General features: G+C 34.2%; 1 protein-coding gene across 5 annotated transcripts in view; it reads right to left on the reverse strand.

Annotated features, from left to right (window-relative positions):
- Positions 1 to 592: 592 nt before the first annotated feature.
- LOC106660850 overlaps positions 593 to 26,332 on the reverse strand; it is a 29,608-nt gene continuing 3,868 nt past the window's right edge. Inside the window, exons 2-5 of one of the 5 annotated variants that reach the window (XM_024229023.1) lie at positions 25,832 to 25,994; positions 25,509 to 25,775; positions 24,924 to 25,117; positions 593 to 680 (exon numbers count right to left, since the gene is read on the reverse strand). In XM_024229023.1, coding sequence (XP_024084791.1) covers positions 608 to 680; positions 24,924 to 25,117; positions 25,509 to 25,775; positions 25,832 to 25,994 — 697 coding nt within the window. In that variant the 3' untranslated portion in view covers positions 593 to 607. Of the gene's footprint in view, positions 681 to 3,653; positions 3,691 to 6,978; positions 7,039 to 12,775; positions 12,822 to 24,279; positions 24,335 to 24,923; positions 25,118 to 25,508; positions 25,776 to 25,831; positions 25,995 to 26,332 lie in introns of those variants that run through there. The other 4 variants (XM_024229026.1, XM_024229027.1, XM_024229025.1 and 1 more) reach the window with 4 other exon arrangements.

Here is a 26,332-nt window from a genome sequence, read left to right on the forward strand (position 1 = left end):
GTGGTAATGGATTTCGTTCATGGAAATATGGAAGGAAAATTAAAAAATGAAATAGTGATCAAAACGTGGGCTAATGTATTACAAAGAAATTAAAACAAAGTGAATAGATGCATTGTAATTTTCTATTATGACAAACTCTTCAGGAATTTCCAATGTTCAAAATGAAAACATTACAGACAGAATTCTCTGTTCTTAATTTGCTTCTTGTTTTCATTTGATGCAGGCCATGAAATATTTATCCATATTATTATGGTTTAGAAAGAAGTAAGTGTTAATTTTAAAACGACACAATTTTTATTTTAAAGCTTCCATTAACAATATAAACCCTTTCTATGTTGAATTTAAACACACGAATGTATCCTTTTAAAAGCCATGTATTTTTTGTTTGAGGACTCATTTTTTTAAATTGCTCCGGCCGTTGTGTCAACTTAGATAGCGCTCGGAAGATTAACTCGATGATTATTCATGAGGTTTCGGCCACAAATCATCGAAACGTCTGATGTACTCTTCCTTCCACGCTAATGACTATGTAGAAAAATGACTCTGTCCTTGACTGAGCCCAGGCGAGGAGCTCACATCCTTGAAATCAGCTGGGAGCCTCACTAACTCACTCGGCTCCATCCTTCCGCCCACTCTTATAATATTCTCCTTTATCCACCGCTCCTTTCGGGCTTCGCGTGCTTATTAAAATTTTAAATTATTTAATAAAACAACAATGTGGGCATCGTGAATAATACTGTGCATGCTGTTTTACTGGTAGATACGAAAAAAAAAAAAAAAGACAAGGGAATACAAAATATTTCTTAACTTTTAAGCGCAACAAATATAACCGAAAGACTTGTGAGTTATGGACCTCCATTGAGACAATTAATGACATGACACATAATCATAAAAATTCAATTACTTCAAGTCCTTAAACATTAAAGTCAACAAAAGTTATTATACCAAGAAACCACCAGAAAAACAATAACAAAAAATTGCCTAAGGAATAAAATAACCTCATTAAAGTAATAAAAATATAACTGATTACCATTTGGTTAATAGCATTTTGTTCTAAATTTTCAAGGTTAAATAAAATTCCATTGTTTTAAGCACACCCACGACCAATAACATTTAAAAATCAGCGTCGACCCAGAAATAAAACATATCCACAAAATTATATATTTTTGAAATAAAGGCCAAACAAACGACAAACACCGAATTTTATTCAGGCCCGACAATAATAATTCGATTATAATAAAATTTACTTTCTAACCTCGTTCTGTTCTAACCAATTAACATAGTTTATGTTTCAATTAATTATTCTTTTTATCTAAGGTCTTAATTGAAATGAAAAGTATAATTAATTGAAATGACAATTATGACCTACCTAACATACACGTATTAATAGTTTATGTTGTTATTGAATTTCAACGTTACAAATTAAATTATTATTTGGATAACCTGAGCAATGCAGGTTCAAAGGTGAAGCTAAGAAAATTATGGAGTCTCAGAAATATACAAAACGCTTAGTTTTTTATGTGCATATCATCATATTTGTAAGAAAAAAAGATTTTAAATTAATAGCAAAATATCAAATTTTAATCGATTCCAACAGTAATAATTCATAGATGATGATATATGCTTTGTAACGTGCCTTTCAAACTAACTTCATTTTAAAAATATATTTTTAAAAATTCATTTTCATAACGCTTCACCAGGAGTTTCGATATTGTAAATAGATGTTTTTGAACTTTATCAAATATTAATGTCTTAAAAGTTTGAATAGAAGATGGTTCTCAAGAGCTCAACAAAGGAACTGAGCGCTTTCTTTCAAATTGGCTTTATCCTTGATTTTTAATTTAAAAAATATATAGTATTGACAGCTGGTAGTAATTATATCAGATAAATCATTTATGTTGTTCTTTTAGTTAAACTGATAAATTCAATTTTGATTTTTTGAAATCTGATGCATTAATTCCAGCAAAATAACATAACATAATTTGTCCTTTATTAATCCCAGCCTGTTCTGACTAATTCATGTTAAAATCACACGTTTATGTTATTATTAAATATTTATCCTCAGTAAAAGATAACATGAGATTGGGAGAAATCTCACATTTTATAATGTATCGAAACTAGGCGGAAGATTTCCAACTATCAATAATGTTTAGAATATTGTTATTATCTGTTGGCCATTAATGTTAAATTCTCATTGTGCTATTTAGTAAATTAATGTAAATTCATCAAAATATAATTATACAATTTAAAGGTGAAAATATACATGCGAATTGACATAATAATCGATTTTACGATTTCCTGTTTTATTTTTGTTCCAACCTTCTTTTGGTTCTGGAAAATTTAGTAAATTATACACCATTATAAATGAAGAGGTTTATGGTTAGAATAGGAAAAGAACAATGACAGGAACTAGTTTGTCGTACGATTATCAAGTCATTAAACCAATTATGTTGTTTCCTAACTCCAAAAATAAACGCTGAATGCCTAAAATAGACGTCGATCGTTTTAAAAAATGCTTAACTATTTTTCACTCTTAATTAGGTAGATTTTTATACTACAGTTAAAATAGAAAAAACTTTCGTTTTATCGGTTTAAATGTTTTTAACAAATGAATTGTCATGATTGATATTTAAAATTCGTAGCTTAGCTGTTGAATTCTTTGTTCAATATTCTTTTGATTAAATTCACTAATTTCGTGGTCCGCTTGACCAATGAATATATTACAATTAATTAAGGTTTTTAGTTGAGATAAAAATTCTTTTGATTGCGTTCTCTCATAGCTGGTTTCCTAGTGAATGATCAGTTGCTAAATAAGAACCAAAAATTATAGCCGTCTGAAAATTTTTACTTTCCACCTACCTTGTTGGCATTGAACAACGTGACCAAGAGGAGAATTTTATTTCTTCTAGACCTACATATATTGTACTTTCACATAGATTGCATTGGCTGTGGTCTTTGTTAAACACGTCGGACCGACGAATTTTGGATGAGTGAAACTTTTTTTCTTCTTTTTACACGGCCGCATAACCGTACGCTGTGAAACCGACCACATTGTGGTTTGGTTCCTGTTTCGTTACAGCTAAAGCGACACATTTTAAAAAGCTTTCAACATCTTTTAAAATTATACAGGCCCAGGAAATTGCCCAAGGTAAACGATTTCAATTAGAAAAAGTGGATAAATTTTCAAAAATAGATGATGCACGTTTCATAATATTATTTTTTTAATAAAGTGAAACATTGAATTGATTTACTTATTATTATAAGTCTTAAATGTGAATTCTTTTAAGAAAGAGTATAATTGTTTAAATGACAGCATAATTTCCACATCGATACGATTAAGTTCAAACGTTTCACTGTTTTTAACCAGTTACTTGTGTTGATGCATTACTTTATCCTCAAAATGTCTAATTTTGTTAATATTTTATTTTTGGAATATAAAATTTTATTAAGTGTTCAAATTTGCCATTCGTTCTGAAAATCTTTAATTACTGACAAATCGTGTTAGTTTATAAGGAATTGTATATCCCTTGATAAAGCTGGTTGAATAAACACTTTGGGCATTTCTCGACGACTGTAGTTTCAGAACTGCTTCATAAGCAAACTCCGATACTGCGGTTTTAACCCTTTAGTCAAACGCTAATTGTCAATTACTTGATTGATCTGATAGGTCAACATTGGAGAAAATAAAGTCTGCAACAAAGAAATTGCAAAGGTAGACGTTTATATCATTATGTCTGATATAATTAGTAATCAGCAATTAAATTTGTCTATTAAAAATTGATCGTAGAGGGGGCCGATAAGAATGAAAAGACTCCCTCCCTTCGTCGAGCTTTCGAGGAACATATTAGGGGTATTCACGATCTTTGTGGTATCCCTGTTAAGTCTGTTAGGTCCTGTTAGATGGAGAAAAATGATGACATAGACTTGTAAGAATCAGCTAGTTACCATTGTTCGGTCTAACAGCAGAGAGGCAATGTTAGGTATTAGATTTTATTAGGTTTTGTGGACCACGACCAAATAAATTCTTGTCAATTAATTAAGGTTTTGGTTGAGATAAAAAAGTTTGAGTCACAAGCGGGATTCGAACCCACGACTTTCAGCTAAATATGCCGTTGCTCTACCATTTGAACTATCGTGACTTCGATCCACTCGGACTTCCCACCTCAACCCCACCTTTTGAATTTTCCCTCCTTTTTGCCATTTTTCAAATGTCGTGTAATCTATTTGATTCTCGGCGAAAAATGAAACGAAGAGCTTTACTGAAGTTAGGTTAGGTTAGTCGAAAATGTAGTCACATTGCTATCCGTTAGGGCGTAAGTAACCAACATGGCAGCCATGAATTTAACAGCTGTTTTTTGTTTATACGTATTTTTATTCTTAAATACACATTAATTACATAAGACCAATACTTTTCTTTTGTTAATTTCGGACCTGTCATTATACTTTCATTCATAATAGACAAATTCCCTATCCTATGAAGTCGTAGGCTGTTAGACGTTAGGATACAAGTTAGGTATATCGGCACGAATTGAAGCGTGTCATTTGTTAGTACTTTCGAGTGCATAGATAGCTTTTTGAATGAAAAAGTTGATTAATTTTCCTTTTTTATTAACTTCTGGCATCTTACAATTTAACATAAAAGCGGACCAAAACAAACAACAACAAGCCTTCGAGGACTGTTATAGCTTTATTTTTGGTTCTACCAATCGCCACGCGCATCATTGCAGAAAAATTAACGTTTAACATGCTAAGAAAAGTTGGGGGCGTTCATGATCTTACTGGACATTTCTCTATTCGAGTTAACATCTTACAAACATCGTAACTGAACAGACTATGCTTTTTATTCTAATAGGAAAACAATGTGAATTGACATTAGAAAACACAGTTAGCATTTACAAGACCATCAGACAAAACCTTTCTGGACCTACTGATTTCAACATTGAGGCTAACTTAAACCAAATCCAAACATTCTTCGCATCACCACCAATGGTCCTTCGTTCGTCCCTAATGGAGCACTGCAAACGTCATTGAATATTCCTTGTGCAAAAGATCTCGTCCAATCGCGATTCCAGAGGTTTATTACCAAGCATTCTAACCTAAATCAAATAAATTTCAGGCGCAAGCTATTCCCATCACTATAAATATTTTATTTGTTCAACATTGTATAATATTTGTTAAATTCACTAATTTCGTGGTCCGCTTGACCAATTAATACATTACAATTAATTAAGGTTTTTAGTTGAGATGAAAAAAAGTTAATGGCACGAGCCGGATTCGAACCCACGATCTTCAGCTAGATACGCCGCTGCTCTACCACTTGAGCTATCGTGACCTCGATCCATTGAAAAATGGCAAAAAGGAGGGATAACTCATAAGGTGGGGTTGAGATAGGAAGTTGATTTCGAGTGGATCGACGTCACGATAGCTCAAGTGGTAGAGCAGCAGCGTATCTAGCCGAAGATCGTGGGTTCGAATCCCGCTCGTGCCATTAAATTTTTTTCATCTCAACTAAAAACCTTAATTAATTATATTGTATAATATATTATTTTGTATCATTGTATAATAATATTATTATTCCTTTTCTCTCTCCTCTGCCAATTCCGATCCAAAAGTTCAACAGTGAGCATACGGTTTACTCTAAATCCTTTGAATCTCTCCCTTTCCTCAACAGTAATCCTCCAACCTCTACGAAGCCAAGAGATCAATTGTAAATAACATAACAATATAGAAAGAAGATAATGTATCAACAAGGTTAATCGATTTAATGAAATTTTCTAAACTGAGAAGGCCATTCTATAATTCCTAAATCTACAAAATGAAAAAATCGTAGGCACAATCCCAAGTAGATAGAAGTTCCTTTTAAATTGTTGAAAAAGAAGTGTTCATTTTAAAGGAATGCAATAGCTTTATTTTAAAGCCTCTACTTCTATTCTCCCTTCCTAAGTTGGGTATACGAGCGTGAATTTATTCTTCGTAACAGTTATGTATTTTTTGTGTGAGGACTCCTTTATGAGCAAGGGACGATAATTACTATAAAGTCGTCTAGACCAAAAAAAATAAATGTTATCTTTCCGATTGGATTGATCCCTTATCGTTTGTTAATAGCAAAATTTCTTTATTAACAACACACATCCGAAAAGGTTTAAATCACTTGAAAATGTCTTTTCTTTCTAATTGGCTTCACCTCTGATCGTCTTTTGATGTAAAAGTTTGCCTTTTTATTGATACATATTTTTACATCAATATACTATTTAATTGGTACTTCGATAAGCATTTATTGAACATTTTTTCATATATTTAAATAACTTATTAATTGAAGGCCAAGAAATACCTACGGTGGGAAAGAATGATTTCCAGACGATAACGTTAAACAATTTTACAGTATAACAAATAACCCTTCTATTTCCCAAAATAATTACACTTAATTACAGTGGCCCTTTCTATTTTTGGGTTTTGCACCGTTTACAGTGCTATCCTCATTGCAGAGCCCATATAATTACGAAGCGGAGTGAATAACGTTGTGACACCAGTTTCGCCTTGCGGCTATAATCGAGTGGCATTATTCCTCCAGCTGGAGCGAGAAGTCGGAGGTAGACTTGTTCCACTTCAGGAAGTGTAAGAGGGGCCGTCTCCCTGGTCGTTCTGGGAGATTGATTCTCGCGAAAAAAAAACGGAAGAGAAAAAGCCGTTTCCTTTATTGTCCTAAAATTGGAAACCGCAAGTCATTTAATACAGTGTATTAAAGTTCTTTTCCTTTCTGTTTTCCGTTTTTGAAAAGTTGCGGGTTATTAATTTTAATTTTAGATACGTTTTGAACCTCACCTTGGCCTTGCTCAATTTAGTGTTAGAGATTCAAGACTGGAATAACAACGTTCAATAAAAGAAGAGCGATTTAAAGTTCGCTGTCCAATCTTAATTTTTTGAATTAATTATTTTTCATCTCTGTTGGAGTCAGATATATTATGTAAACTTGTATGTGTGATAATCAGGTTTTAGGCCACATGAACATTCCAACTTCATGCTACACTTTCGTTTAATCTGAAAACATCTTCAGGAGTTAGTTTAAAATTTCTTTATCAGGTACATATGTACATGTTTATAAATAGTTCATAATAAATAAATAACGTGTAAAAACAACAATTAAAATACCAAAAATAATAATCGATCAATTATTTTTCAACAATGTGGTTAATTTAACAAATAAAATAAAATAGCAGACAACCTTAGGAAATGATAATCCTACGTAATAATATTATGTAAACTATTTCACGTTTTAATTTAGTTCTATTACCACCAATTTGGACTCCGAACAAGACATTCAACAACAGACCAAATTCTCCGAGTAACGGACGTAAAGGAAAATCTCTTGGAGAAAAACAAATTTATTCTGCTATCTTCGTTGATTTTCACAAGCTTTTGACAAGGTCTGGCACGAAGGACTCATCAATAAACTAAAATGGATGCTACCAAAGCAGTATGTCGATATTATCAGTTCCTACTTAACTGACAGACTGTTTAGAGTCAAGCCAGAAGATCAATATTCAAAATTAAAAACAATAAATGCAGAAGTGTCACAAGGTAGTGTATTAGGTCCACTTCTTTACTTGTTATACGCCAGTGATTTTACGAAAATAGATAGAGTAAAAATTCCAACGTTTGCAGATGACACAGCGGTGATATCACTAGGACCGACTATCACCCATTCGACCAAAATTCTCTAAAATGCTTGTAATAAGATAAACGAAAGGACAAAAAAATAGAAACTCAAGCTAAATCAGCATAAATCGGATAATCTAATTTTTACAAACAAAAAAGTGGACCGTGTTCCTTCTTTAACAATCACAGTGGAACTACTACAACATACAGCGATACAGCTAAATATCTGGGAACGACCTTAGATGTCAAGCTGAGATGAAAAGAACAAGTGAAGAAAAAAAGGACAGAAATAGGTTTAAGGTATAGACAACTATACTGGTTGATAGGACGTGACTCCAACCTTGCAATACAAAATAAAATATTATTATATAAACAAGTCACAAGCCTATGTGGACATGTGGTATTCAACTATGGGGTTGTACCAAACCCAGCAATATCAAAATCATACAAACACTCCGAAATAAAATCTTACGTAACATGTCCAATGCACCTTGGTGCATAAGGAATAAGGACTTACATAGGGATCTTAAGATCCCTGAGGTCACGGCGGAAATACAAAGATTTGCCGCCAAACTCCACGTTCGCCTCAGCCAGCACGAGAATGTGGAAGCGACCAAACTCTTACATAACCGAAAAACTGTCAGAAGATTAAAAAGAACAAAGCTTGTGTAGTTAAAATAGTGAACAGTGAAATGTAAATCTTATTGTACCATGGGATTATAAGAATGTAAACATTTATTTATTCTAAAATATTATTGTAAAATTAATGGTTGGTCTAATAAGACCAGTTTTAATAAATAAATATAATGTAAAAAAAAATTTAGTACCCTTGGACACTGTTGTTGGTGAGCCATCAAGGATGATTTACGAGATTACTGGTTAAGCAAAAAAAAACTGTGAAACATTTAAGTCGTGATTGGACGGGATCTTTTCGAAAGGGATATCAATTAATTGAAAGGGATAAAAAGAAGCATAGGCAATTATGTCAAGAGGCTTTGGACTGAAATGTTTGGATTTGGTTTGGTTATATTGGTTGGCAGTACCGCAGCGTTCAAGGATGTAAGTCGAGGTAGGTCTGATAATGGTACATGGTAGGTTATTTTCTTTGTTAGTCTATAAATCTTTTCAAACTAGTGTACAGACTCTAATTAGGTTTGCCGTATAGACCGAAACCGATGTAGCTGATCTACGTGGAAACAGAAAGAGTGATTTTATTGAGGGTAACATTGGAACAGTTAGATCTTCTTTACATAAAAGTCACCTTTCCCTTAATTTCATTAATTCCTAGGCGCCAATTCTTGCACGATAATTTGATCTCATGATGATGATGATGAGATGATCTCTTAATCTCTTGATGATTTTGAAAGACAGACATTTGAATGTTATTTAGAAGGGTACTGAGGATAACAGTGCCATCGGCATAGGTGGACGGACAATCGTGAGGATGGGTGTTAAGGATAACTGTGCCATAGGCAATTTTGTGTCTACCCGGGTGAAAATATTGTACAAAATGGGCCTAAGGGCTTTCTTGGGGGACACCCGATTTACAAGTTGAAGATCCTGGTATTCAGCACCTTGATTGTCTAGGAAAAACAGGAGTTTATTACTAGGTGATTCCCGAAAAATTTAATAAAAATAGTTTTTAACGTGTAGATCTTATGGTTAAAACAAAACCAAATGGAGTAATGATGAGATGAACAAATTTTTAATTAGCCTCAACCGCAAAGCCATCAAATAAGGAATAGCGTGTCCTGCAGTGATCCTTTATTAGAAATTCGTGCTAAGACTCTCGCGTGCGTAACACGGTTTTCCTTTTACTTGAAAATAACGCGAACCACGGTCGTAATGAAATTCATTGAAAATCGACGGTAAAACTATTTAAAAAATTCCGAGGTCCGCGTGACGTCGCTTGTCTAAGCTAAGAGTTAAACTTTTCAATCAGAACCGATCAGACAAAAATATTATACACACCTACTGAAGAAAATTTGCGTCCAGGATTCAGCAATACTGAAGATTGTAAAAGCTGAAATAAGTGTAAAGTAAAAATTTAATTTAAAAAATCAGCGAGAATAAACGGATCCAAAAAAGTGATCAGCTTCGATCATTTCTACATAATTGCATCTCGCTTCAGTTCTGAGATCAATAACAACCAATTCAAAAAATATATGTGAAGAAATCCTTGAGGCTAGCAGAACAATTGATAGATAAAAAAGTTCATAGGGCGATTCTGCGGTGTCATAAAAAACTGTACTATTGACTATCCCATCCCAACAAAACAAGGCTAATTATAAACAGCCCCAAAACTGCTGTTTTACTGCTTTCTCTTTGTATGAAGGCCTACGAATACTATAAAAAATCCAGCTATGAAACAGCAATATTTTCGAAACGACTATCAACTATCTTATCCCTGGTTCGCCTATTCTTCCTCCTTCTAATTTTACTGTCACCTTAGTACCAAAATAGGGACGTATAAGGTAAGGTATAACTTCGTAACTTCGTCTGGAACGATGAAATGCCAACACGTAAACAGAAACTGGGAACCAGGATGATCAAGAACAATCAAACTGCGCTGTGATATGTTTATCTTTCGTCAACAGTTTGATCATCCAGATCGTCCTAATGATAGTGAAGAGAAGAAGGAGGACGGCTAAAGATACATCAATTTTTGTTGAATTTGGCTGTAAAACATGTCAAACAAAGGAGTTTAGTAGGATTAAGAGGGAAGTAAAGTACACGATTTTTTTTGCTGTTTGGAGCATGTACTCATGAAAACGATGTTTCGATAAAACATGGTAATTTGAAAAATTAAGTTAATATTACAAACCAAAATCGGCGCTGCTGCAGCAGGTTAATTTGCTTTATAGTCACGACTGCCTTCACGCTCTGGTTAATTCAACGCATTCTTCCAACACGCGAGTGGTGTCGGTATGCGAAATGCTAAGGGGCGGGGGAATAATTACACGTCAAAAACGCGTTGAAACTTTACATTTACTACTCTGGAGAAATGCAAGAAGAAGAGAATTCTAAATTTGTAAATTATATGAAATTCAGTCTTCAGAGGGAACGAACACGCCAAAAGCTGGTATATATAACTTGTACTATGTCGTATTAAAAAAGATAAAAAGAATGATAATTGAGAATATAAAAGAGAGATGATAGTTGAACCTTTTGAAACAACCAGACGTGAATCACATAGTCATAAAATTAATCAACCACAGCTATGGCTAGCTGCCAAATACTATTTTGTCGTAGTAACTAAGAAACTTAGCAAATTAGGTTAAAATATGTTTTTTAACAAAAAACAAACTTGTTATTCGATTTTGCCCCCTTCCAAAAAAACCTGAATCCAAATCGTAAATAAAATCAAAAATATTTTTTTCCTCAAAATGTTCGCCTTTCAAATGTTTTCGATTAGGGTCGGCGGTAGCCGAGTGATTAAGGCTAGTTGATCCCGCGGTCGTGGTTCGAATCCGTCGCCTTTGGACTTTTTTCCAACACTTAAGGGGACCTGTAGCCGCAATGAAAATTGACACGGCATTCAACAATGGAATGTCTGGGGCGGGATAGTATCTCAGAAACCCGATTTGATGCCGACTCCCATCGAAAATGAGTTTCTTCTTTGGAAGAACACCGGCTCACCGGGGGCTCAATTTACATACGTGTTACGAGTACCCAAAAATGGAGCACAAAGGAAACAATGTAGAGCTACAGTGCTCAGGGATGACGCAATGGTCTTTATCGCAATTCAATAAAACATGTATTTGGTTTTGTTGATTTCAACCTTATTTTTCCCTCTTATAATGACTTAAATTCTAAACGTTGTTGATATAGGCTAAAAGTGAGAACAATCCATTGCCAACAGATTTCGTTAAAGTTGAATTTAGATGAAATCCTGATGTGTTAGGCATTTCAAGTGGAATAACAGGACAACGGAAAAGAATTTAAAAATCCAGTCCAAAAACATCGATATTTTATTTGCCATAAAAATTGGTTCTGACCTTGGTGTTAAAGGTTATTTAAAACGAATTGAAATTGGCTTTTAAAAAAATTGGCCTACTTTACTGAAAGAGTCTTTTCGTTTTTGTACCTTTTCATATATCTAATCATTTAACACGGATTTTTATATCTTAGATAAAAAATTCCAGTGATGTAAACTGCGCAAAAATGAAGAGGGATATTCGTAATTTATTGTGAGTTCCAGTTTCTTCTGCTATCACTATAAAGACAGAAACGGGACTCATCAGTAGACATAACAGCATTCCAATTGTTGTTCTCTTCTAGGTGCTCGCTTATGGTACATTCTCCTGAGTTGCTGGTGGCGGGCTGTTGGTGCAGGTCGTCTCAAAGGAGTATACGATGTAAGGACAACTTCTCACAAACGATTACGGGTCATTTGGTTTGATAAAGGCTTTTCCCAAAACATCTATTTCTTTTAGGATCTGGCAGGCAGTATGGAAAGGGTTCCGTCTTGCAGCATTGACTATGATGAATGCATATTATGACTTTGAAATGAATATTTCCGACTTCCTTTCGCGTCGTAATGCTCTAAGATCCACTACCAGGCCAATTGGCACTTCCAGTCTGTCGGAATCGGGCTAAAGCACGGGGAGACCACGAAATGAGAAACGCCAACTGTCTCTGCGATATCCACTTGCCGGAGACCTCGAAGACTCATTCTCACTATAATATTGCGAACGGTTCAAGATGATGTCTTTCCATGGTTAAAAAGAATACAACTGGAATAAAATGGAGAAAATACAAGAAAAGGAACATGTTTACAAAATGAGTAATCTTCATGTGTACTATTCTTAAGTAAATCCGCTATTAAAAATGAGGATTAACAATTTTTTGATTTTTGGTTTGTATTTTCAATTTTGCTATAAGAATATATACAAAACAAGTATATATCGGTTAATTTAATTAAAATTAATGGAGTAAGACTAAATTACAAATAACCGTATTCCTTTCTGCGCAATTTATAATAACCTTGAAAAAAATGCAAAACATAGGCAGAAAAACATTTTAACTAACTACATATGTAAATTACTTAATTTTTTCTCGGTTGCCAGTCACGCCCGTTGATTGGCTTGGACACGTGTCGTTTATCTTTCGACCGAGTATAACCGAAAAAATTTCATAAAAATCGGTTATCCCACGTCCCTTGTCTGTAAAGCAAGAAGTACATTAAAGTTAATTTTTCTAATTAGAGAAGGTGAGTCAATAAAGATTATTTAGGAGTTGGGAAATGAAAATAAGGTATACAATGAAACTCCGAGAGTGTGGCGCTTAAGTCGTCACACTGTATGTCTAATTAGTGGAGGACCATCCTTGAGCCTCTAACATTAATTACTTTGTACGTTTTCAATTTTTATGGACGGACGAGTTGTAATATTCTGTCCATACTAAAAAGCAGTATTACATCAAGGTTCGTCACTCATCAGACATCACCACTGAAATGATTAGGAAAATCTCTAGTTGTCTTTCTTGTAAATTCGAAAAATTTATGCACCTTAGTGACAATGTGATCAATATATAAATGAAAAGGTAGATCGCAAATACACATAATCCGTGGGCCTCCGGTGGCCGTTGATTCATCACTATAATTCAAAGGTCCCGGATTCAAATCCAGCATCCCTGAATTTGAACTCGACATAATAATTTTTCAAAAACACCGGCACCTCGAGGGTATGTATGACAATATGTACCAAATATATTACCAATAATAATATACCATAATATATATCATAAATACCATTGTAAAACCAATCCATAAAAACTTAATGATAACTAGTTTTCAAATCATGTATTGTAAAATAGTAACAATGGTAGAGAACATTTTTGCTTTTCTTCCCTATTTGTAATAACTGATCACATAAGACCCTTTTAGTTTATGCATTTTATGCTTTGACCATGATATATAAAAATATATAATCACACTGACAATAGGCCAAAGTAGACAAAAAGTGAACAAAAACTCAATTAAATGAATTACGAAATATTTCAGGATTCATTTTGAAACCTCTGTTAAGACGTGATTAAATTTTTGTTAACTTTTTCCTTTGGTAACCACAGTAAAAATTTTCTCTCGAGAATATTTTAAAGCAGAATGTTTGATAAAAAATAGTTTAAACAACAATAATAATGTGTAGTATTTAGTCACCGTTACTCGATGATTATTTGGAAGTCGTGAGATGCGGTCTGGTGTGACGTAGGTTTTAGAAAAACTTTATCGTGCCAACGTTTCGATCTTTACTGAGATCTTCTGTCGTGTTGAGAGTGCCCACGACAGATAAGAATGACACATCTACATGGAAAACAAACACTTTGAGGCCTTGAAGATGATCTCAATAAAGATCGAAACGTTGGCACGATAAAGAAAATGTTTTTCTAAAACCTAATCACACCAGACCGCATCTCACGATCTCCAAAATAATCAACAATAATATTAATTCATTAAACAGAGATGTGTATTATCGTTGTAGTAAAATGTTTGCTCTGTAACCTTGGCGTTATTATACACGATAACAATAAAAATGACATTATTACTGATATTTAATTCATTCATTTTGGGTTCATTAGCTTCCATACCCTATGAGAAAATTCAGTGTTAATTTTCAATTCGATCTATCTATAAATATGTATAGCCTGATCATTCTTCTTTGTTAGGATTGACAATTACGGATCAATTTCATCATGCTTAATTATTTTAAGTAAAATCATGTTGGTGGTAAAATAACTAGACTTCCCTCATGGGTTGTGGAACAAATATGGTGAGACTCAAGTCGATTACAATTTTCTTGACCAATCTTTTTTTTAAATTTGTTTCAAAATCTAAAAGATGGCTCAATGAGTTGTGCCAAGTTCCGTTTGGTGTTTCTTATGCGGACATTGTTCCTGAATATGGCCATCGAGTCTGACAAGGGGAGAGACTTGGAATCACCGATTTTAATTAACTTTTTTGGGTGATACTAGATCGAAAAATATTACAGACTATAGTATTTGAGACCAACTACAGACCATTTATAATCGATATAAGGAGTTTGGATTGAAAGGTAAAGACGTTGGATATTGGAAGGTTTAGCGGTTCCCCACAGTTCTCTACCGTACGTCCAATTCGGTTTTAGTAGCATTTTATAGATTGTAAGTTTGTTTTTCATCTGTAGCTTGGATATAAGCTTTGATGTTAAAGGCGGTTAGTTGAAGATATTTGAATTAATACGAAAAAAAAATTAAATGATAAATTGAAAGAACCCAACCTCATTTGTTAAAAATCGAATTTCTGTACAAATAAAAAGCATTCGTTCATTTATTCATAAACTATGGACAAAATAAAGTTGCCGATAGACATGAAAAACGATATGCCAAGTCGTTTGTGTTTCTTTCAATAGGTTGCGTGATAAAAACCGCTTTTACGTGAAAATCTATCGATATTATCATATATCCCTGGTATATTCTTTCTTATCAAACAAAAAAGCAGACGATTACAATCAATTCGAAGTGGCATCGTGTACATCAATTGATTTTAACATTATCCACAACCAGGCATATTATTTATGTTAGTAATACATTTTAATAAACAATACAATCACCATTTAGGTCGCGTAAGTAAAAGCACATTACACGTAATTGTACATTAATGGAGTGTTCGTGGCAATGTCAATGGCGTAGAATATAAAATTCTTATTTCGAGTAAGTATAATTCACTTTAGCTTTTTTATAATTACTTTAGCTTTTCACATAGCTTAATGAATTTTTTTTCTTAATAGCACCTACATGTTGCTGTTTTCGCAATTGCTTTTAAGATTTTTCCCATTCAATGAATTTGGTATAATGAAATATATTTGAAAAATATGTGCTGAGAGACCTCAGAAAAGTTAAAACAATTAACTACGAAATCCATTCACAATGTAGAATGTTAATCTAAACGCTAACTCTTTAACTCTCTCCGGTCAAAATATACCAATAAGTTAAAAAAAAAAAAAGTGGCCTGAAGTCCAATTAAGTAAATTGTGAGGGAATCTAAGTTTAAAGTCCATCCTTGGGTTGTCATGAGCGAGCTAGTGTTGTCTTTCATTTTTTCCTCTTCCAAATAAAGAAAAAATGAGGGTACCCACAATTATCTACTATTAGTAGCTCATCCGCTTGTTGCTAAGGGCCTCGAGCTTGCATCAGCGCTGCTGGTGCCGACCGGTGCTAAGCACGAGGCGACTGGGTGTCTGCCGTGCCCAGAATCCCACTCCTAGCAAAAAGCAGATTCATCTTTTGGATCGCCTCCTCTCGCTCTTTTTCACTGACAACGCGATTAAGCCGTCCTTCTCCCTCCAGGCCGACTCGCCTCCCTATCACTCAGGGCGTACTTGCTCAGAAAAGGTAGTATGGTGACTGGCACCGAGGGAGTAGGTTTCTGTGTCAGTTTACACGTCGCCCTGCATACGTAAACGAGCACGGTTTTTCCGAGTCTTTTTTGCTTTTCAATAGGAAGCTAATATTAACAATTGGAAGAAAAACTCAATTTTAAACCTACTACATCCGTTACCAAAGAAATAGCTGTTGTAAAATATATTTTATGAGTATACATTATAAAAATCCTAAACCAATTTTTTTAGACCAACATTTTTCAAAGAAATACATGAATACAACTCGAAAAATACTTATACCCAAGAAAACTGTTTTGAAAAAATAGTCAAATCCTACTTCTATAGCAAACTTCCATATAGAGGTGGTGTAAAGAAAAGTAATAATGTATCAATGTACAGGCATCGTTATTTCGACATTTGAAATAAATGTGTGGTGATTAGAGACCGTAAGTCGATGATTATTCGGAGATCGTGAGATGCGGTCTGGCGTGACGTAGGACAGAAAAACATTTTCTTTATCGTGCCAACGTTTCGATCTTTATTGAGATCATCTTCAGCGCTCTCTCAACACGACACACAAGAATGGCACAATTACGCAGAAAACAAACACTTTGAGTAAATCAGAAATACTTTGATTGAATATAAAAAATATTTTTCAATTAATTAAGGTTTTTAGTTGAAATAAAAAAGTCAGTGTCAAGAGCGGGATTCGAACCCACGAAAGGGAAAAAGTATCGATCACTTTACTGAAATCGGTATTTCGCCATTCGATGGCAGTACAAAATTACGATTAACATCAATTAACACGACAGAGTAGAAACGGCAAACTTCAAGAGTAGTTCCCACACAGTTGCTATCACCTTCACCATGAAAATTCGTATTTAGGACCTTCAACGGAAAAGGTATCCGGTGTTTTATAAGCATCGGCTTTGTCATTTAATACTAATATGAAAATAAGATTGTCTTTGATCAACATGAGATGAGTGTAGAGCCTGCAGAAACCAAGGGAAACAAGGGCTATTGCCATCGCCCGTGATAGAGATGTAATATACAACATAACTTACAAACACAAAAGGCACTTCTCCGTAGGAATCGTTGTTGAGACCGACGACTAAAAGATCTGGTCCTTTATCGGTTTCGGCATTTTGTCATTCAATATTTGTAGAAAATTAACATTACACAGCGTATGTAGAATCTGCGAACGTCAAAGGGCATGGCAGTACGGTTGCTTTCAGACTGAGGAGATGCACGTCCTCGAAGGAATGGATTTTTTAGGTCATTCACCTAAAGTTCTAGGCTATAGAGAAGCAGGAAAAGTATCTCCTTGGTGAATCAACAGAGAGTGTGTGTAGATTCGGCAAACCTCAAAAGGAACCAAACAAAGGGTTAAAACACACTTCTCCGTATGAATCTGTTTTGATATATTCAAAAAGAGAAGGGGAAAAGTATCCCACCCCTTTATGACATTGATATTTCATGTTAATACATAGTACAAAAAGAAGATTGACATTAATTATCAGAGCGTATATAAGTTCTGCAAAGAACTAAAGGAGCTAAAGGAAACCAGAACATAGTTACGGGCAGACTACGGCGATTCCACTTATCCATAGGAATGTTTTAGGGATTTCAGATAGAAAAGGAAAAAGTACTGGTATGTACTTTTCTTCCTATAATTTTGGTGAAATATCGGAATTAGGTATCAAAATAAAGAAAAGAAAGACAGAGTAGAGATTCAGTCAAAATTTACTGAGGGCAGCATCGAAGACATTGAACCTTAATCAAAATTTGCTAAGCGGGTTAGTGGCCAAAAGAAATGGAATTTGATCAACAGAAATGACGTTTATCCACTAAAACCTGATTCCATTAAATAGAAACAAAATACCTACCACCAAATTTAATGAAATTGTTTCTTCCGGAAACATCATTTCAGCATTTTTTTGTGGGTATATATTTTTATTAGTGTTTATGTTTTGTAAATAAAGAACTTGTCTTCTCTTCTTCCTTTTCTAATTACACAGTAGATCTACAACCATTTAGACAAGCTTAGCAGTACAATGCGTTTCAATCAAATTTCATAGGGAGGTCTAAGTAGTTCTTGTATTTTTTTTCTTTGGTAGTTTATGGTAGTGTACAGGCGGTAATGTAAATTTGGCATATATATCTTGATAACCTTGATATTTATTTATTTTGAAATTCTGAGACCGAATAATCTAAGGCTCTTCAATTCGACACAGTTATATGATGACCAGGTTTATCGACCATTTTTGTACATTAATTTTTTACTGATTTAGATCGAATATTATCATTTCTTCAGTGTTTCCGCCATCATACGGAATGTTCAGTATTTTTTTTAACGATTTTAAAGGATGATACCGCGTCGTACTATCTGCCAACAAGGCCTTAAATACTTGTTTTACCCTGGGGAAGATACATGTTCTCCCAATTACGGCCAAAGGAGGTCCGGAGCCAGCTATAAAAAAATATGTTTTAAAGTCGTTCGTTGAAAGAATTTATGAAAGGGATTGACTTCGGGTGGGCCACCTTGGAAGTAAAATGGGGTGTCTATTTTAGAACCTTGTAAATCTACCGAGGTAATTAGAACAAAGGGTAGTTCTATTTATAAATTGTGTTTTACAGCTTCTCTTTATATACCAGGAGGGCTGTCATCCAAATTAGTGGAGATCGTGTGAAACTGAGTACATTGAGATCAAACTTTTTCCTGTTTTTCATTATCCATTTCCTTTATATGCATGCTTATCGTTATATTTATCCCTCATTTCTGAGTGTGAGAGCTCTGCTTAATAAAAAGTTTCCTAGGTTGTTCATTTAGCTTTAAATTGTGGGAAGCGGCCTGGCATGGAGGGGAAGAATTATAAACGTTTCGTATTTGAAACACGGAAGACGTTTGTTGCCTCTAGTTAAAGACGATAACCGATGTAACTCGTCCATTTCCAGCTCTATTAAAAATATAAAAGAAGAAAAACACGATCTACAGCAACATCTTTATCGTTATCCATATTTGGAATTCCCCAGAACCAGAAAATAGATACATGAAACTTGCTCATTCTGCTGAAGAACTTACTTTAACACGGCTTTAAGAGCAAGGTGCATTGCAGAAAACTATTAGCATTGACGTGATAATTGGATAATTAAGCTCAAATCAAACCTAGGGTTGTACACGGACTTAAAACTTATCTCATTTCCGCATGAAACGTTTAAGGTAGTACACGGCAATAATAAGACGGCTCATTAATCTTGTGGTGTTTAACAAAAACAAGCCAAAAGTAAGGCACGTACAAAGAAGAGCAAATCTATGCATCACACTGCCGCAGAAACACTACTAAACTGCGTCGATTGAAATCAGGAGTTAATCAAATAAAATTATATGGTATACAGATAACTCTAAAACAAATTATGTAACTCGATCTGGTATATTCTGGGCTATCACAAAACATGAGCCATCAAATTCATTAGAAGTACACTTCGGTCTTTCAAGCTGAAATGCGTCCTATCAATGCTTATGCCGTTGTGTTAGTATAATTAAGGGAAGGATCGATTCAATTGAACTGAACTAATGAAAAACTCAAAAACCCGCGAGTGGAAACCGACCCAGCAAGTGACCCAGTACCGGTTCAACATGAGTTCACCGACCCGCAGATCAAAGCCCAACATCAACTCTGAACTAAGGAATTAGGAAAATAAATAAACCAGAAGACTGCATTGCTTGAGGTATACAAAACTCCCGCTCCATAGCATTTCATTATATCACCATCATCATTTACGCCAGCATTAGGACATTACGTAGCCATCAAAACATAGTACATTGCAGAAAACCATTAGCATGGGTGTGATAATTGGATCATTAAGCACAAATCAACCTAGTGCAGTATATTGATTCAAAAATATCCTTTCAGTTTGTAACGATAAGGTAGTTTTACGGTTTGTACAAAGTCAAAACCAACATCTCAACGTGAGTAACAAACGCCTCTGGGATGCTCACATAGTCTCAGTTGTGCATTAAAGCTCTAAAGTACTCTAAAAGTCTCCTGATGGGTCCTTTTATCCCCTGTCCAATAAAAAACTAATCTACTGTAATTATGTGAGTATGAATGTTCAGGAGACTAAAAAATTTCACGCTGAAACTAATAACCTTGGTATGTGATAAATACCAAGACAGAAATTTAAACATGGCCGCTTTAACCAACGCATAAGTTCACACCACAATTACTACTAGGAGAGAAATTTGACAACCCGCCATCTTCAAGAGGTAATAGGATTATGAAATGATAGAGATACTTCAGATCGTCACAATGGTGAAGTTGTAAATAGGGAGAGGGATTCTCCGCAAATTTAACGCATGAACAACAATTTACAGAATTTTAGCTGTCTGCATGACATTGCTGGTTGTTCTGAATGCTTCATATCTCCAATTATAGAATATTAGTTAAAACCCCAACATACTTAGAAATGGGCCTGTTTTTCAAAAACACCGATATTACGAGATTGATATGATCTCTGCTGTTGCAAAAAACACATAAAACCACCATAACTGCCCTGCTTTTTTCCGTTTTTTCTTTAAAATAAACTTCTGAAGTACACCATTTACTTGAACTTTCCCTTAGTTTTTTCAATAAAAAAAAAACATGTGTCTAATTTAACCAAATGGAATTAAATTATTCTGGATGGAGTTGATGAACTGGTGTCAGCAGTTTGATCAATATTAATCGTCTGTGGCCCGCCAATTCTCGCTGATCTTCTAGTCAGACCCGTTTCAGTTCTGGACGATATCTTCAGTGGAACTCGTCCAATTATCCAGTTGAAGTGGTCATTTTGATCAGACTACTCGCAACATCCAGAGTAATTTCACAAAAATTATTATTCTAATAATTCCATTTTGTAATATATATTTATAGTTCAATAAATTCGAGGAAATACTGGTGTTTATAAAGGCACCTGTACATTTAATGTTATTTATTTAGAGTTTATTCAGTTTATGACTTTAATGTAAAAACACAAGCATTTCAAAATAAGGTAAAGCTAGTTGCAAAAAAATTGTTTATATAACAAAATCCAATTTTTATGAGACATCAAGCTCCAATCAAATGGCGTTAATCCATGCCTGATACATGCACGACCCGAATTGCTGTCTCCTGCTAAGCTGTTACTCTTCACAGTTAAATTTCATTATACTATACCACTTGTAATTTTGCCAACGTATCTACTAATAATGATCAGCGGATTTAGATTTTTTCTACATTTACTACAATGAATATTACAGGCCATACAGGTCAACTGATCGAGTTGAAATACAAGATCAGCTGTTGTACTTAGGATTCCTGTTCCTTTCGGTCTAAAATCTTTGTGGCTGTCAAACATGTGAGATCAAAATTATTTTATCTATAACTATGAAGAGCAAACAATCGATGGTCCATCCGTCTACGAGTTGTTGAACATTTATCAGAAGAGTGGTCTTCCTTGGTCAGCCAGGTCTTTCTCTCTGTAGGTGTAATCCGGTTATGATAACCACTTGACCGATTTTACACCATTTAATGAGCTTCATTATTAACACAATGAACACATAATAAAAAGAATAAAATCTCCTTTCCCTCTCACACCCTCTCACTCTCTCTCTCACTCTCTCTCTCTCTCTCTCTCTCTCTCTCTCTCTCTCTCTCTATCTATCTATCTATCTCTCTCTCTCTATCTATCTATCTATCTATCTATCTATCTATCTACCTATCTATCTATCTATCTATCTATCAATCTTTTTCTCTTTATCTTTCTCTATNATATATATATATCAATCTGTCTATCTATTTATCTATCTATCTATCGCTCTCTCTTTCTTTCTCACTCTCTCTCTCTCACTCACTCACTCACTCACTCCTTTCTCTCCCTATTTATTTATCTCACTTACTCATTTACCCTCCAAGTCTTTAACTTTCTGTCGCTTCTTCTTTTGAATTAAATCGAAACGAGGAAAATAAACGGTGATAAACATGAGAGAAACAAGAGTCCGTTAATCTCCAAATTTGTAAGAAAAAAACACTTCGTCTCAATGCGTGATATGTGCTACAAACTGAACGTTTGCAAGAATCTAAAACGTAAAATAAATCGCGAAAAGAGTCGTGGAGCGAAAAACAAAGAATGGGAAATAATAGGCACGGAGCCTGCAGACGAGCTGTCGCCAAAGGTTCTGCTTTTATTTTCCCTCTCTCTCGCAACCGTTGTTCCTCGGTTTTTCCTCCTTTTCTCGATGTGTATCAAATGGGCCCGGCCCTTTCCACGGTGCCCCTGTTGCCGGGTGTAACTGATCCGGGCAACTATCAAGCCCAAGCCTAGATCTACTGCCGGCAGAATCAAGGCCTCTTCCATTGTTTCAGTTTTTATTAATTAAACAACAATAGGAGCCAAGGTCGGACTCGTGTCTTCTGCTTGCTCTGATAAAGACGCGTTTTTTTGGTCAGAAATTAAACGAACAAGTTTGTAAAATACCAAAAATAGAACGAAAATAAAGCTTGATAAGTTGATTGCAATATTGTTCTTGATGGTATTCAAGGATAGTACAAGGCTACGTGTCCATTTTAATAAATTCATTACAAAATTATAGGTTATTGCAATGTCTCTGCGTCGATGTAATGAGTAAAAACGACAAGGTGGTACAAATCAAATTTGTTGCAATGGTACGGCATATAAATCTCTATACACGTTGAACTTTCTAGGAACACAATTCATTTTTTTCATGTCATTATCGATTTTTTCTTATATTTTTTTCGTGTTACAGAGTCAAAGAAACTTTTTTTCACGTGGCCCACAATAGTCCATATCACATCGAGCATTTTACAAGTATTACAACGTGGCATTCTGTTGAGGCGGTTTTTTTGTCGGTTTTCTCGCACTTACTGAACTGGAAATAAGTTTCCCATGGATGTTTCTTTGCTTTTGTTAATGGAAACGTAAAAATGATATTACAAGAGTCTAAAGTTCCATGGGTTTTTTTGCGGCTCGACCATTCCAATTCCGAAGACATCGTCTAAGAGCAATACGAAATTTGGCTACTGACGAAACAAAAAATTTTTTATTACTCAGACTTGACATTTATAAAAATTCAGTTTGGTGGTTTCTTTCTTCTAGTTATAGATGACATAATGTTAAACTGCCGTGAATGATTAAATCATTTAAACAAAACGAGAAATTTTGTAAACTTTTTTTAAAAAAATTACAAGTAGAAGAAAATTGATACCCCATTCTGGAGTTCTTATTTCTGGAGCACTGAACTAACTTGAATAAGGCTGTTTTTATTATATATTTTATTATTTGTTTCCCAATCCTACAGCAGTTTTTTTATTTTCCAAGTGGCCTACAAATAAGTTGAAAATACTAGTAGGTTGAGATGGAGAGTTGGTGTCCGAGAAGACCGAAGTCACAATAGCTCAAATGGTAGAGCAACGGCATATTTAGCCGAAGTTCCTGTGTTCGAATCCCGATCGTGACACTGACTTTTTTATCTCAACCAAAACCTTACATAAAAAGAATATTTAATTGAAAGAAGTAACTTGGTCTATTGACAACTAAAACATAAATGGATACTATTTCCTACTAATTTATTTAATCATAAATCGCAAAAAAATTAAAATTTCAGATGTAGCGTGGTTTTACAAAAACAAGTTTCAAAAATTTACACTAGCTTGGTTTAACGAAAAAATTAATAACAGAATTGATAAAAATATTTGGAAAGGATGTTCCCAGATTTCCTTTTCGAATTGAACCTTGAGGCGCATTCTGTTGGTAGATAGACATTGCATTTTACGGATTGCCAGTTGAAATTATTTAAACATAGAATTGAAATAAAGTTCCAAAGCAATAAGGGTTGTTGGCACTGTTTTTGGAAAACGATAATTAATAATTAATTAATAATAATTAGATAATTAATATTTGGACTAACCAATAAATCAAGATCAACTAGTCTTTCAGTATATTAGATTTGATCATCAGGACCAAAAAACGTTTTACCAAAACCAACCTTAAAAATTTTTATTGGTTTTTGTAAGGCCAAACCTTTTAATTGTGTTCTCCTGCTTTTAAAAAGTATGTTTTTTAAAAAGTATAACAAAATGATTAAAAAATTAAACATGATCTTTGTAGTCTAGTTGTGTTTATTTACTGCTCCATTAATTTTTTTATACTTATGACTACTTGTAATATTTTTAAATAAATTTATCTTGTAAAACAAGGTTTGAAGGCACCTTTAGATTGTGGTAATTTACCATTGTTTGAATAATTACAAGTGTAAGTAAATTCTTGACAGGATCGACCAACAGCTGTAATTGCAATGAAGTTATCATACATAACCACAACCTCCATAACTACATTTTTACAAATGTAAATGTTTGAAATCTATGCCATCAAAAGTGGTTGCATGAAAGGAACAAATTCAAGAGATTTTTTTATCTACTTCATTGTTCAAACATACTTTCAGGTACTTTATTTATTTATTATTTTTTTATTTTTTTTATTTTTTTCAGCTCTACAAAACTATTCACTTAAAATGCGTACACCCCAAAGAAATTAGAAGTATAGATGTAATGTCTATAGGTGCCACTAGAGTGAACTGAAAGCGTTGTAAAGTGTGCAGTGTTTAGTGACCGTTAGTTAATGATTATTTGAAGATCATGAGATGCGGTCTGGTGTCTTTGTGAAAGGATCTCGTCAATCTCGTCAATGTGTTTCTGATAATTTATGTCCAAATTTAGTTTTAATGCTTCATGGATTTTAAAATCTTATTTCCTTTACATTAAATCAGTCTTCTTTTCTTTTTTTTTCTTTTTTGTTACTTCTCGAATACAATTTCAAAATATTATTGAATTTTAGCACCAGTTGTTCTTTACTATGCATTATGTCTACTCTTACCTTGGTGGAGGGAATTTCCTCGGGTCGATATAATTCCCGAGACCGCGAACAAAGGTTGTGAAGTTTTTCAAGTAGCTCCCAGTCGTCTTGCTTTGAAAAAGTGAGCAAGTGCTACCCCTTTGTTGTCTATGGCTGGTGAAAGATCTGGTCGATTTGAGTGACATACTCAATCTTGATGGCCTGTGGTCCTGCCGCTATTGAACAATAGAACATTTGTGAGAATTCATTCTCTCAAAGTATGTGGGGTGGTGAATTATTGGGCCATATATAAACCTCTGCTTGAAAAATCGAAGTGATAATTTGGTTTACCTGTTATTTTTATACTTCATTTCACTACCTAGTTAGCCATTAGCCACGAGGTAATTTTTTAGAAACAATAAGGTGGGATAAATATGTTGATTCAATTTTTGTAAATGATGGTTCTACTCACAGATTCGTATCCAGATCAAATCTGTGAATAGAACCATAATTCACAAAGAGTATTTAAAAAACATATACATTAAAATAAAGAGGTAATTCTTATCTAATAAATTTCACTTTAAAAATGCTTAAGTGGTGAAGTGTTGAATTTTTTTCTATGCATACCATATAAGGAACTGCAATGCTACCCCTAAATTTTCTTTCTTTTCCATCTTTTCCTGACATGGTTGTATCTTGATCAGCCAGTTCTGACTCAGCCGGCTCAGGTGGGTTTTCCACCGATATTGATGATGAGACGTAGGGAGGCTCAGTCACCTTTTGTGCCAAGGGGAGTCCGAAGCTGGCCCAACTGTCGATTGGGCAAGGCGGAGGCTCGTAGTCTTCATCCCAGTCCCTCGGGGTATCCATTAAATCTTTCTGTTGAAAATTCCACTGGAAGGGAAATCAGGATTAGTCTTCGCCAGAATTACACTGCCGATAATTCTTACATTCAACAGCTTTTTCAGTGCCATTTGGAAACAGTGCACCGTAAACGGAGCCACTTGGGAGTCGATATATTTGCTGTATTCTGTATCTATTATTCTGCGGAAAACCATTTCTCGTACTTGAAAAGCTAACATATCCCTCTCCTCTTCAAATTTAAAGTCGCCTCTATAAAAATCAATTAATTTATTGGACATAATTTTCATATACTGTAATAAATTAATAAAAAACAATCATTAATAATGGCTCCAATAACTTGTTAGAGATATTATTAATAGATATGGATAATAGAAAATCATATAAATTAAAAGTTGTGATATGTTATATATACATTGCATTTGGAGTTTAGAGTAACTGATAGAAAATAGACAAATGAGACTCTTGCAAGGAAGTTGATAAATCTGTTGCATCTCCATTCAAGCAACACCCAAGAACACTCAAAATATACCTTATTTACAGAATGTGACAGTATTTCTTGAAGAAAAAACAAACATCAAACACACAAA

The sequence above is a fragment of the Cimex lectularius genome, unplaced genomic scaffold, assembly GCF_000648675.2.
Source record: "Cimex lectularius strain Harlan isolate CLEC.00 unplaced genomic scaffold, Clec_2.1 scaffold188, whole genome shotgun sequence".
In the NCBI taxonomy this organism is placed as follows: Eukaryota; Metazoa; Arthropoda; class Insecta; order Hemiptera; family Cimicidae; genus Cimex; species Cimex lectularius.